The sequence below is a fragment of the Cydia amplana genome, chromosome 6 (assembly GCF_948474715.1).
Source record: "Cydia amplana chromosome 6, ilCydAmpl1.1, whole genome shotgun sequence".
NCBI classification, from domain to species: Eukaryota; Metazoa; Arthropoda; class Insecta; order Lepidoptera; family Tortricidae; genus Cydia; species Cydia amplana.
In genome coordinates this window covers 2,375,825-2,388,494 of record NC_086074.1, presented here as the reverse complement: position 1 = coordinate 2,388,494, position 12,670 = coordinate 2,375,825, and the positions used below count along the sequence as shown (strand labels likewise).

Genomic DNA, 12,670 nt, shown 5'->3' with positions numbered 1-12,670 from the left:
ATCGTTACTTCCCGATAAAGATTACATTCGTATGGCAACTGTAGTAGCTTTATTCTAGTTCGGATGCATTAGAAAAACATTTTTTTTGCTCCTTGCTTCGTCGCGCTTTCAGTATCAACTGAAAGATGTTCCGTGCTACTGCGACGATACACCTACATAATTACTTAGGTATACTTGAATTTAATATGAACTCGAGCACATTTTGTACCCTAAATACGTATTAGAGTAGAATGGGCTACAAACATTTGATTAATATTGGCTTTTTATTTTATTCATGTCCTGCTTTCTGTAATTAATAATAGGCCGACTAATCGGCCTTTTTTTCCAACTAATCGCCGACTACAAATGTGGCCGGATAGTCGGCTTTCCCGACTAGTCGGTACATCCCTAGTATTTTATGATTTCGTTCCCAGGCCAGACGACCCGATAGATAGTCGGGATCGTGGTACTACTTTACATGACGAAATTGTTGTGGCCTGGTGCGGATGTCTTGTTTGGCTGGGTGGCAATGAATGTGATAATTAAAGCTGCGATCACACACCATTTTGTTGCTTCTTACGAATGTATATGTGACGATTCAACAGCGTTCTATCGCTTACAATTTGTAACTGTGTAAGCGATGATCTTACAAGCTTCTGTCACTTTTTATAACGGAATAAGCGGTGATTCCACCGCAATTTGTCGCTCGGCCAGCATGGCGCGACTCTCGCTACGTTCGGCGAACATCTTGCGGCCTAAAAGAACCCTGTCGAAATTATCCAGATAATTATAGTCTTTGATAAATATCGCGATCATCATCTTATAATTATCGGATAATTATCACAGGTATGAATGGTGCTATATTTATTTTCTTCAAATTATTTGTAGTAAAAAATAATGATCCGGGCGTTTTATTATATTTTAGGTTATTATCAAATCAATACTTATCAGGCATAAAAATCAGGATAATTATTGCGATAATTATCAAGATAACTATCATTGATAATTATTCTTTCGAACCCTGCAAAAAGGTGAATGTCTAAGCGTGGGAGTCTCGAAGTTAAATAACGTATTCACTCTTCATTAGAACTGCAGATGATCTGCGACTACAGCTGTATAAGCGGTGATTCCACAGTTTTCTGTCGCTTAGCGAGCGTGGCGCGCCACTCGCTGCGGTCCAAGAGGATCTTGCGGCCAAAGGCGGTGTGTATGTCGCGGAAAGGGACCTTCTTACGGGACATGTCTGGTCGGAGGTTCTCTTTATCTGCAAATCGAACAATGCTTTACAAACCAAATTAATATTAGAAAAATGTGGACTGGTATAGTTAGGATCATGACTTAACAATTACAGGCTTGTGTTACAATCACGAGGACAACAATAGGGTATTTGACTGTATTTAAAATAAATTATTTTACACCATGCATGAAATAGCACCAAAAGATTAATAGAAAAACGTAGACAGCAGTTATTTTTAGACACAATTTCCATTTTAAAACCCGTATAAAACTATAAAGAGTAGGTTATTTGTTTGTGTCGTCACATGCTAGTGTTTCATATAAATTCCATAGTAGCGAAAAAGAAACTGATTTGACTAGTAGTCAAATACCCTATTTGCATTAAAATGGTCAGTAAATTCGGGTTCGGTGAAACACCATACGAAGCGATCCCAGCGAAGCTTACCACCTATGCGTCCCTCTCTGTTAGTGTTAACTATATCTGTACAAGTATCTAAGAAAATATGCTTAGTTATTCAAATGTTACCATGCCAAATGTACTCACGGTGCCTGCTGCCCGGTACAGCCTTAGGCTCGTTCTCTGGGAGCTTGTTGAAGGGGTTGTATCTCTGTCCCCGCGGCGGCGCCCGAGGTTCTTCTGTTGGAGTGGTCACTAACGCTGCGGCCTCTGCTGCTGCCTCCGCTGTGGACGACAGGGAATGTTTGTGGTTTCCAATTGTACCCAACTTTTTACAATAGCAACTGCCACAACCCAAAGGGGAAACTAGACGTAACTAATAATAATATTTCCGTAATATTTATAAGTTACTGTCTGTCGTTATTTATTAATATATACTAAGATAAATTACAAATTAAACCTAAAGTTGCCTGGGGCATCGTCCCCAGGACGCTTGCTGCGTTTTTCCGCTGTATTGCCAGACTTAGTCGCTGAGCGAAATATTCGCCCGCCCGAAAGTCGCCAGTTTATAAGTTACAATAAATTGACACTAGCCAGGATCAAACATGTGACGTCCATCCTTAGGCCACACATTCAAAGGAGAGTTTTAAAGTGAATCTTCATTTTCAACACTTAGTTACACTGATTCGTATTATGAAAATGAATGATACATCATTCGTAATGTTTGTTGTGCACGGTTGTTCCAGCGATCAACATTAACCATTAAACAAGCAATCCGACATATAAGTGTTTGATGTTCAACGTTCAACATTCGTTGTTCCTACCAAACACTAGATGCTTAAAGAATTCAACTTGCGTAGAAAAGGGGCACCTTACAAAAATATTATAAGAAATTTTTAATTAGAAATGCTAGAAGCGTAAATTATTGATCTCCTCATACCCTCAGCTTCATCTAGCTGCCTCTGCAGCTCCGCCACCATGAGCTTCATGTAGTCATAGCTGGCGCAGGCCAGGGCTTTCATCCACGCCTCCATGGAGGCCTGCGAGTTGGTGCACAGGTAGAATGTCCGTCCGCCAGCACACTGGAAGACAATCTTGAAGCTGTAGGCTTCCTCCTCTTCTGTTAGCTCTGAGGATAAGATATTTATTTTTATTGACCGAAGCAAGCGTCGCCGTTTCAGCTTGGGAAAAAATATTTTGTATGTCCCGATGTTCTTCTCTACAGATAGCTCTTTTCAACCGATTCTTGTGAAATTTTGTTAGATTTTATATTTACCTATAAATAGATTTTTTGTTGCACTAAATAGGAAATTGGATTAATGTAGTGTGTGGTAACAACATAATGATTATGTAAAGATACACTTTTGTGGCTCTAGCTAGAGATAAGTGAAAAAGGAAATAAATTCCATATTAAGACTTTTATCCTATCTCCCCTTTTCAGCAAAGCCACAGATTGGACTTTCCCACAACTCAATGTGTAACCAGGATCTTAGAAACTTAGGGGTGCTAACCCCCAGAGATAAAACTGTTTTTTTATGAGGTAACAGAGTACCTACAATATTTGTATTGCATTGGTTACCATGGCTACAGTACAGTCCAGTACAAGAGTATGAATATACTGTGAAAGTAAGTTTGTTACATACCAATAGTGCATCCTTCAAGCACAATAACGCCTGCTGGCTCCTTGTCCCCGTTCTTATCGAAGTAAAACAATAGATTCCCTTTGAGCGTGAACCAGCGCCGCGTATAGCTCTTGCCCACCTCTCGCATGTCCAGCCAGCCCTCCCGGTCCACCGGCGTTGCCGACGACGCGAACGCACACAAATTCTTCTCGTTAATCTTCATTTTCAACACTTATTACGCTGATTAGTATAGGACACGCTTTTACGCCCACGGTACCGCTTTCGAGCGATTTAATTATGCAAATACATCATTTGTAATGTTTGTTGTGCACGGTTGGACCAGCGGTTAGTTTATGAAGTCACAATAGTCGACAATGTTGATAATAATGTTTTTAGAAAGGAAAATATTGGCAAAATTACGTTTACCACCACAAAACCACAAATAAAATAAAAGTTGTCAATTTTGACATTTGAATACCGATGTTACCATGTTTCGATGTTACTGTGTTACCTATATCTAGATAATGTAGTATGTTTAAAGCAAGCCATTCATTATCCTGCATATAGACATACAATAGGTTAGAAGGAGCTTCCCGCGGTTTTCATCGGTTTTTGACAAGTTTTGAGCCGTTAGTGTAAGGCCTGAGTGGACGTGCGAAGCGGAGCGTTCAGCGGGCGTGCAGCGTGGCGTCGAGCTCCCAAGGGATTTGAGCAGCGCGCGTGCTAGACATGGGCGAAATGTGTCAGTAGAGGGAAAAGATTGATATATATCTTTTTATCACTGGGATATGTATCACTCTTTTATATATTTATATCCGTGCGTATCAGTTGCCCCGCTCACAACTGTATCGGCACTTGCTGACTTTGCATCATCTTATGAATGAGAGAGAGACAGACTTCTCGTTCCCGCGGAATAGCGAAGCGAATGATGCGTCCGAAACTCCGAATCCGCCCGAACAACCGCTGTCGCTCGTTCATGTTACTTCGGTCGACGCGCGAGTCGCGCGACTGAGACATCGCTTATCGCTTTTGCTTTAGTAAATCGTTGCCGAGGGAGTGAGAGGTACGGATATACTGATACATTCGGATTCGTAAAGACAAGAAGAGTGATTCATGAAACGAGAAAGATATATATCTGTTTTATCTATCACTCCTGAGTTACCCATGTCTAGCGCGTGCACTAAGGCCGCTACTATACGTTTGCATTTGTTTAACATGCACGCCGCACGCCCCGCCCCGCTGCACGCCCAACTCGAGCGTCACTCGTCTTACACTTACTCGAAAGAGTAGTATAATATATAGGACATTACTCCTACATTTGCACTACAGATAGAATTATTACACAAACGGCCGGCTATCGGTTCTTCAATTTTTTTTCTCCAAGAAATGAATACTTCTTTTTTACACGACTGCCCAAAAAAAGGAGTGTATTGTTTTTTACGTTTTTTTAAAACATTGTCTAAAAAGCACTTTTTTCGTAACTCGATTGCTGTGAAGGATCTTTTTATATATACGGAATCTACATATTTGGGTTCGTCTTTGACGTGTCGCTGGATGAGAATACGTTTGTGCCATACGCACTTACATTAGTTTACAGAAGAGCGAAAATAAGCAAAAAAAAATATTTTTCGAAATGTTTTACATTTAGGAAATATTGAACTTATTTATCATTTAGGCATTAATGTTTACTATTTATAGTACTATACTAATATTATGAATATAATCATATGAATGAATCATATGAATATAATCATGAAATAAAAGCACTTTTATTATTGCCATATCCGTTTATGATGAGTAAATGTTCAACGTACAATGTATATTATGATATTAATATGACAAAAAAGTTTTGGATATGTCACACTTTTGTGATCATTTTCTGTTAACATGAGAGTGTAATTATTCTATAGTAAAATGACGATATGGCACATTTTTGAAAAAGGAATATGTTTTTTCAAAAACAGATGTGTCAATTATAGCATATTTTTTGTTATTTTAGAAATCATTAAAAAACGATTTTGCTAAAATTCTCAGCCGGCGGTGTAGAAAATGTAGAAATCGTGTGAGAGATTTATATTTTAAACTAATTAACACAAAAAATGTCAACTACGAATTTATATTAGGGTCATTTAGATTCTCATACATCCATTTTTATTATGATCGGGACAAAAATGACGGTAATTTGTTACAGTTTCAGCTAGGTACGTATTCATATTATATTAAGAGACCTTTTGGATCCTAGGATGTCAAATTTCATTTCATTCATAATTTGTTGAAGATTCTTCAGAGCTGCTAGCATGAGTTGCATTCTCGCGCGCGACTCCATACATCTAGCGCGACTTCAAGTATATATGGACTCGCGCGCGAGAATGCAACTTATGCTTATGCCATTGACGTATAATATCTAAGGACAGCTAATGGGGCACTAAAAATGGTACAAGTTCAGCGGTGTTACTCACGAATTCCAGCCAATCGTGCAGTCTAACGCAACTAATTGCGACCAATAGCGCGCGTAATGCGAACTCGTCAACCAATCGCGCGCGTGTTGCGAACTCATCTACCAATCGCGTTGTAGCGATTTCACACCGCTGTAGCTGTACTGGCCCCTGTCATGCCCCATTATTATTGTCCGCAAAGCCAGTCCTTACTTCCTTAGATATGTATGTCAATGGACATGGACTTTTCAGGACACTTTATAAAAATAGGTAACGGAAAGAGAAGAGTCGTGGATTGTATTGGGCCCCATACATTCCACGCCTCTTCTCTTTCCGCACAGACTCTATATTATACTTTGATTATAGAGTCTGGCTAATGAAAGTTGAGCCTGAGATTTATTTAAAACTTTTTATATGGCAACTTTTTTTCCTATCAAATAAGCTGTCAGTTTCAAGCTGTCATTTAATTTCATAGTAATTTTATTGCCAGGTGCGGTTTTTATTGAAATTCCCGCGTTATCTCAGGCTCAACTTTCATTAGCCAGACCCTACTACTCTTTGACGTAACGTAAGATTTGTACAGGCGAGGCAATGAATGCCAAGCTTTATTCTGTTGTGATCAGTCATTATGACAGGAAAAAGGGCGGGAAACCGATAAAACAAGGCGGATTTACTGAAAATATTTCAATTATAGTGTTTAAAGTCCTTTTTTATTGACAAAACCAACATATTTTTCCTTATTAATTATCAATAATTGCTGTTAATTGAATTTGTGATTATATTCATTGAATGAGCCCAGGACGCGGGGGTGCGGGCGGCGGCCCCTCCCCCATGGAAACAGATGCCGCCAAAACTACAACAAAAAGGAGAAATAAAGATGTTTCCGATACAGAAGTCACATCATGTAAGCAAAAAATGACATACATACAAAGTCGTCGCGGTCTCTTCAAAGACCACAACCCCATATATGAAGATTTGACTAAAAGAGAGTACCCCGTACTGCTACAATCTGCTTCTAATGAACTGGCTCATAAAGTCCCCATGGACATCCTCAAAGTTAATGGAATATTAAAAGAGATTACTGGGGTGCAATATGTAAAGGCGGCGGGTAACTTTTTTGTCAAAGTTTATTTCGGATGTGCCAAAGATGCAAATGCATTTTTGCTAAACAAACCAGTACTACAAGCAAATACTTGGAAGGCAACAATCCCATATGACAGCATAGAGTGCCAAGGAATTATTCGTGCTCCTGTGGATCTAAGTGAAGAGACATTGCTCGAGGACTTGAAAGCGAGTTGTATGATTCTTGGTGTAAAGCGCTTTACGAAAAAACAGGACAATGGGCAATACAAACCACTCCCAACTGTCCTGGTTACATTTATGACCTCGTCTAGACCCGACCATGTAATCTACGATCATATCTGGATGCCTGTTCAGGAATACATCAGACCCTTGCTACAGTGCTTCAGGTGTTATAAGTTCGGACATGGCAGCGGAGCTTGTAAAAGCACTCAAGTATGTTCCATTTGTTCGGCGGGACATTTTTACAAGGAATGTACCACACCAGCAGACTTCAAGTGCTCAAACTGTAGTGGACCCCATTCGGCAGTTTCTTATACCTGTCCAGTTAAGGCAGAAAAAAATGCACAAATTAAGAACAAGATAAATGGCAAATTCTCTTATGCAACTGCAGCTGCAGTAGCTGTAGCACCTAATAGCAGTAATAATCTAAATAGTAAGATTCCAAAAACTCCTGCTAAAACACCTCACGGACGTGCTATGATTGCTGACATTATTAATTCTGATATTGTTCTTAATGCAATCACCAAAACAATTTTAGAATTAATGAAGAAAAAAGAAGTCAAAAATTCTTCCTCCGGTCCTATGCCAATATCCTCCCAAATGATTAAAGAGGTGCTTGTAACAAGTTTTACTACTTAAACTATGGACAGGTTGGGTATCAAACAATTAAAAATACTTCATTGGAACTCCAGAAGTCTATTTCCAAAACTGGGTCAACTTGTACATTTTTTGCATGGCTGTGACGAGAGTGTTGACATCATACTATTTAATGAAACTTGGCTGACCCCGAGCAAAATTATTAAATTGCCCGGGTTTACTGTAATTAGAAGAGACTCTAACCATCCGCATGGCGGTGTTGCAATTGCAATTCGTTCCAAATACAAGTTCAATATTGTCAACACTTTATCACAGTACCATTTTCAAAATATATTAATTAATATTAACATTAATAATTTTTCTCTAGATATGTTATGTGTATATGCTCCTCCACCTCCGAATGGTAAGTTTACTATAGATTCATTGAAAGATTCGTGTTCAAAATTTGTAAGTAATAATCGTCTGATAATAGGTGACTTCAACGCACATCACTCATCTTGGAGTTCAAGAGTCAATGATGGAAGGGGTAAAGCTCTTCATGCTTATGTGGAGAATTCTGATTTAATTTGTTTGAATGATGGCACTATTACCACTTTCGCTCCATTTGGCCAACAAGGTAATGTTTTGGATTTGGTATTCGCATCCCGAGCTCTTAGTTCTAGTTGTTCGGTATCTGTTCTTGATGATCTTCTTAGTAGTAATCACTTCCCTTTGCTCATTAGTGTAGTTTTTGACTCGCCCACTCCTACATGTTATTCTAATAACAGTAATAACTTATCTAATCCTCAACAAGATGATAATTCTCTAGCTAAGGTAAATTTTAAAAAGATTGACTGGTGTAAGTTTAACAAGTTATGTGATGATAAATTTGAAGTTTTTCAATTTGTAGAAAACCCTCTAGAAAACTATACAAAGTATTTGAGTATTTTACATGACATATTAATGACATTTGCTAAAAAATGTTACCATCATAAGAATAAATGCTTAAAAGCTACCCAGTGGTGGAATGATGAATGTGACCGTGTAGTGTTACAAGCTAAAATTGCCTTACGATCTTACAAACAATATCCTTCTATGGAAAATTTCATTATATACAAAAAACTAGATGCTTTAAAGAAAAGAACATTATTTGAAATTAAACGCGTGAGTTGGTTGAATCTTTGTTCCTCCTTTAATCGCATGACATCGAGTAAAATAATTTGGGATTATATACGAAGATTTAAACATGCAAAACTTAATTCCGTTTCTTCATCCCCCAATTTCTTTCAAAATCCTGACAATGCGACATTGTTTTTAGACAAAATTGCTTCTGACAATAATCATGTATCAAATAGTGACCTTAATGAGTACTTTGAGAATCGTGGCCGCCCGGAAGCTCAATGGATGGTCAACCCATTTTCTATTAGTGAGTTTTTAGCTGCATTAGAAAATAAAAAAGAAACTGCACCTGGTCCTGATTTAATTTCTTACAAAGTGATTAAAAACTTACCTCTTCATGCTAAGGAAATACTGTGTAAAATATTTAATAATTTGTGGCAGAGTCATTGTATTCCCCCAACGTGGAAAACGCAACATGTCGTTCCGATACTAAAACCTTATAAGGATTCTAATTGTGTTGAGTCATATAGGCCTATTTCCTTAACATCTTGCTTTGCGAAAGTTTTTGAAACCATGTTAAAAAATAGACTAGAGTGGTTTTCTGAAAATAGCAAAGTCATTCCAAGTACTCAATATGGTTTTCGAAAAGGTAAAAGCACAATAGATAACTTAAGTTGTTTAATTGGGGATGTTAAGAACAATTTTCGTTCTAACCAATATACTTTGGCGGTTTTTTTAGACATCAAAGGGGCGTTTGATAACATAGATCACTCATACCTTATTAAAAGTTTGTCTTTATTAGGGTTTCCTGGACATATTTTACGTTGGTTATTCAATTTTCTTAATAATCGATATATAACTCTAAAAGTTAGATCTTCGTTAATAGGTTCTAAAGTTTCTACAAAGGGTACTCCTCAAGGTTCTGTATTATCTCCTCTTATATTCATTCTAAGTTTGGTTTGTTTCATGAAACAAATTCCGGCTTCTGTTAAGCACTTATTTTACGCTGATGATTTGGTGTTATATGTAAATTGTAAAGACATAAAAATTGGTGAATCTATTATGAACAGTTGTCTACGTAATATTCATAACATATTAACAAATTTCCTAAAACTTGAGGTTAATGTTTCCAAATCTTCTGTAATTCTCTTTTCTCAAAATGGCTTACATTCTCCTCAAATTTTATACAATTCTAAAGTTATTCCTGCTCAGTCTTTTGTCAAATACGTTGGCCTATTTCTTGATTATGATCTTTCCTGGAAAACTCATATTGATACTGTTTGCGCCACGTATTAAATACTTAACCTATGAATTCTGACCTCCTTGTCGGGTTTTCAATATAGACGGCAAGGCGATAATAAAAAAAAAAAAAATGTCACATGTCACATCAATACATGTAAAATAAAACTCGATTCGATATATTGTGTGTTGAAGAAAATGAAACCAAAGGGATCCCTATAATTAAGTATACATACAACAAAATAAAGTGCCGCCGAATCAGTGGAGACTGGAGACTCTATAAGGAGGAAAACGCAGAACCAGTGCATGTAAGTTTTTCCGCATCCCCATTTTTTGGCCTTTGAACCGGTTTCCAAATTTACCTTTAAAAATATTACATAATAACCTTGTTGCTCACTGAATCGCGTAGGTACAAAATATAATTTCGGATTTCCTTTCGGTTTCTTAATTTTCAAAAAAATGTTCCCGTCATAATTTTATTTCAAAGTACGGTCAGTAAACTAATTTATTTTTATTGTCTGTTATTTTTATTTCATATTTCATTTACGCGTAGCGTGTGGGATTATTCATCACGCTACCTTATAAATGCGTTACAAATAAATTTCGTATTTTGTAACTGTCATATTGTGACATAATTTTCACGGAACATTTTTGCACACCATATTCGTTAAGTATATAATTTCAGTGTATTTTAAGTTACTAAATACACTCTACTAAACTGAAAGCTACGGGTAAATTATTCCTGAAAGCCTCAGTTTTTCATAAACTGTAATTAACCTATTGCGAAGGTTACACTTGTATTAAGGTATTATACAAGCGGAACGTTCGTATTTACTTCATTTTCCTTCGACTTGCATTAAGGTATTATACAAGTTGAATATAATTTATCATTATTTGTGCATCTTAGCACAATTGTTCATATTTTTTCGTGCTGTCATAGTAATAACTAGGTAACCATGGCAACGCGACTTAAGCTCGCGGAAGCAAAACGTGCTCAATGTTTCATGCGTTTACAAAATATTTATGACATGATTCCAAAGTTAAGCAGTGACAAGAAGGTTTTCTCGCAGTTCATCGCGCAAGCTCGATTGGTCGATCAACTGAGAAAAGAATTTATAGAGTTGATGGATGAAGTCAATCTTCTGAACTTGGAGTTGGACCCGGAGTACATCGTCAACTACAGCGCAATGAATGCGTTTGAAGATCTCTACTGCGTAATCAAATGTCAAATTTCGAAAATTGATGCACCTGTTCCGAGCCTCTCGGCATCCAGGGATTCGAGCCATTCATGTAAGGACGACTCCATTAAAATCCCTCGGATTGAACTTCCTTCTTTCGATGGAGATATTCAAAACTTCCCATTCTTCTATGAAACATTTAAGCGTGTCATACATGAGAATAAAAAACTTACGGATTCTGAGCGTGTTCATTATTTGTTTAGTCATTTGACAGGAAAGGCAAAGTCGATCTGTGCGGGAGTTATACCTGCCGCAGAAAATTACAACACAGTTTGGGAAGCATTGATCGCGAAATATGATGATAAACGCGCATTAGCTACGTCATATTTAAACCAGCTGTTTTCGATGAAACCTGTCAACATCAACGGTCCTTCGGCATCTAATTTAGAAAAAATAATTGATTCGTTTGCTGCTACTATTTCAGCAATAAGACAACTCAAGCTCGAAAACTTAAGTGACTTTATTTTCATTCACCTGGGTCTTAAGTTATTAGATTCAGATACCACAAAGAATTTCGAGATGTCTATTCGGAATTCTTCTACAATGCCTACATATGACGAATTCATTTGTTTCGTTAGGGAACAAGTGAAGATTTTATATCGGACATCGCAACGAACGCCAACTAAGGCTGAAAGCGGCTCCGCTGCCAACACTAGCAGCGTGCGAGCTCCCCTCCCTCGCACGCCCCAAGCGTATGTTAGCACGCAAGGGCATGACAACGGAAGTTCATGTGCTATGTGCAAGAGTAATGATCACTCGCAACTTTATAATTGCAATAATGTCATGAAACTCACGCCTAACGAAAAATTTAATTTCGTTAAGGAAACTCATGCGTGCACTAATTGTCTGAACACGCATCATACTGCATCGAAATGTTCCTCGAAGAAAACTTGTCGTAAATGTAAAGGCAAACATCATACAACGTTACACTTCGAAAACTCAAAACCTGCAATGAATAACAACGAGTCCAAGTCTTCATCTAAGGATGATAGTGAAGCTAGCACAAGTTCATCCGTAAAGGACAACGGTGCCTCTGTATGTACTCATTCGGCATCGGGACAGACTACATCACCCTTGACGGAAATTCTCGCCACTGCTCAGGTACTCGCTAGTGGGCGTAACGGCAAGGACAAGGTTTTGAGATGTCTACTGGATCCAGGATCACAGAAACATTACGTTACATTGAAGTGCTGCAAGAATTTAGGTCTTCCTGTACACAGCAGCCCAGTGACGTCAATAAATGGATTAGGTGGAACAACGATAACACAACCCATCCGAGGAACTGTCAACTTAACATTTAGGTCAAGATATGATCCTAAACATCAATATACTATCGAAGCGCTTGTTTTAGATGAGATCACGCCTGATTTACCGACCTGTCATATTGATCAATCTGCAACTGATCTGTTTGATAATTTACATCTAGCAGATGACTCTTGGGCGATTCCAGGTGAAATTGATGTACTTCTTGGTGTTAAGTTATTCACCAAATTGTTAATGTCAGATAAAATTGAAAACGAGCCTGGT

General features: G+C 37.9%; 2 protein-coding genes across 2 annotated transcripts; one reads left to right on the top strand and one right to left on the bottom strand.

Annotated features, from left to right (window-relative positions):
- Positions 1-1,085: 1,085 nt before the first annotated feature.
- LOC134649192 (sesquipedalian-1-like) lies at positions 1,086-3,633 on the bottom strand. The gene is made up of 4 exons (XM_063503909.1): positions 3,256-3,633; positions 2,553-2,741; positions 1,760-1,897; positions 1,086-1,243 (listed from the first exon to the last, which is right to left on the bottom strand). Exons 1-4 carry the CDS (start codon positions 3,455-3,457, stop codon positions 1,086-1,088), a joined length of 687 nt encoding a protein of 228 aa, XP_063359979.1. The 5' UTR covers positions 3,458-3,633.
- Positions 3,634-6,417: 2,784 nt separating this feature from the next.
- Positions 6,418-7,813, top strand: LOC134648604 (uncharacterized). The gene has a single exon (XM_063503081.1). The coding sequence runs from the start codon at positions 6,459-6,461 to the stop codon at positions 7,608-7,610; it is 1,152 nt and encodes a 383-aa protein (XP_063359151.1). The 5' UTR covers positions 6,418-6,458; the 3' UTR covers positions 7,611-7,813.
- Positions 7,814-12,670: the final 4,857 nt, after the last annotated feature.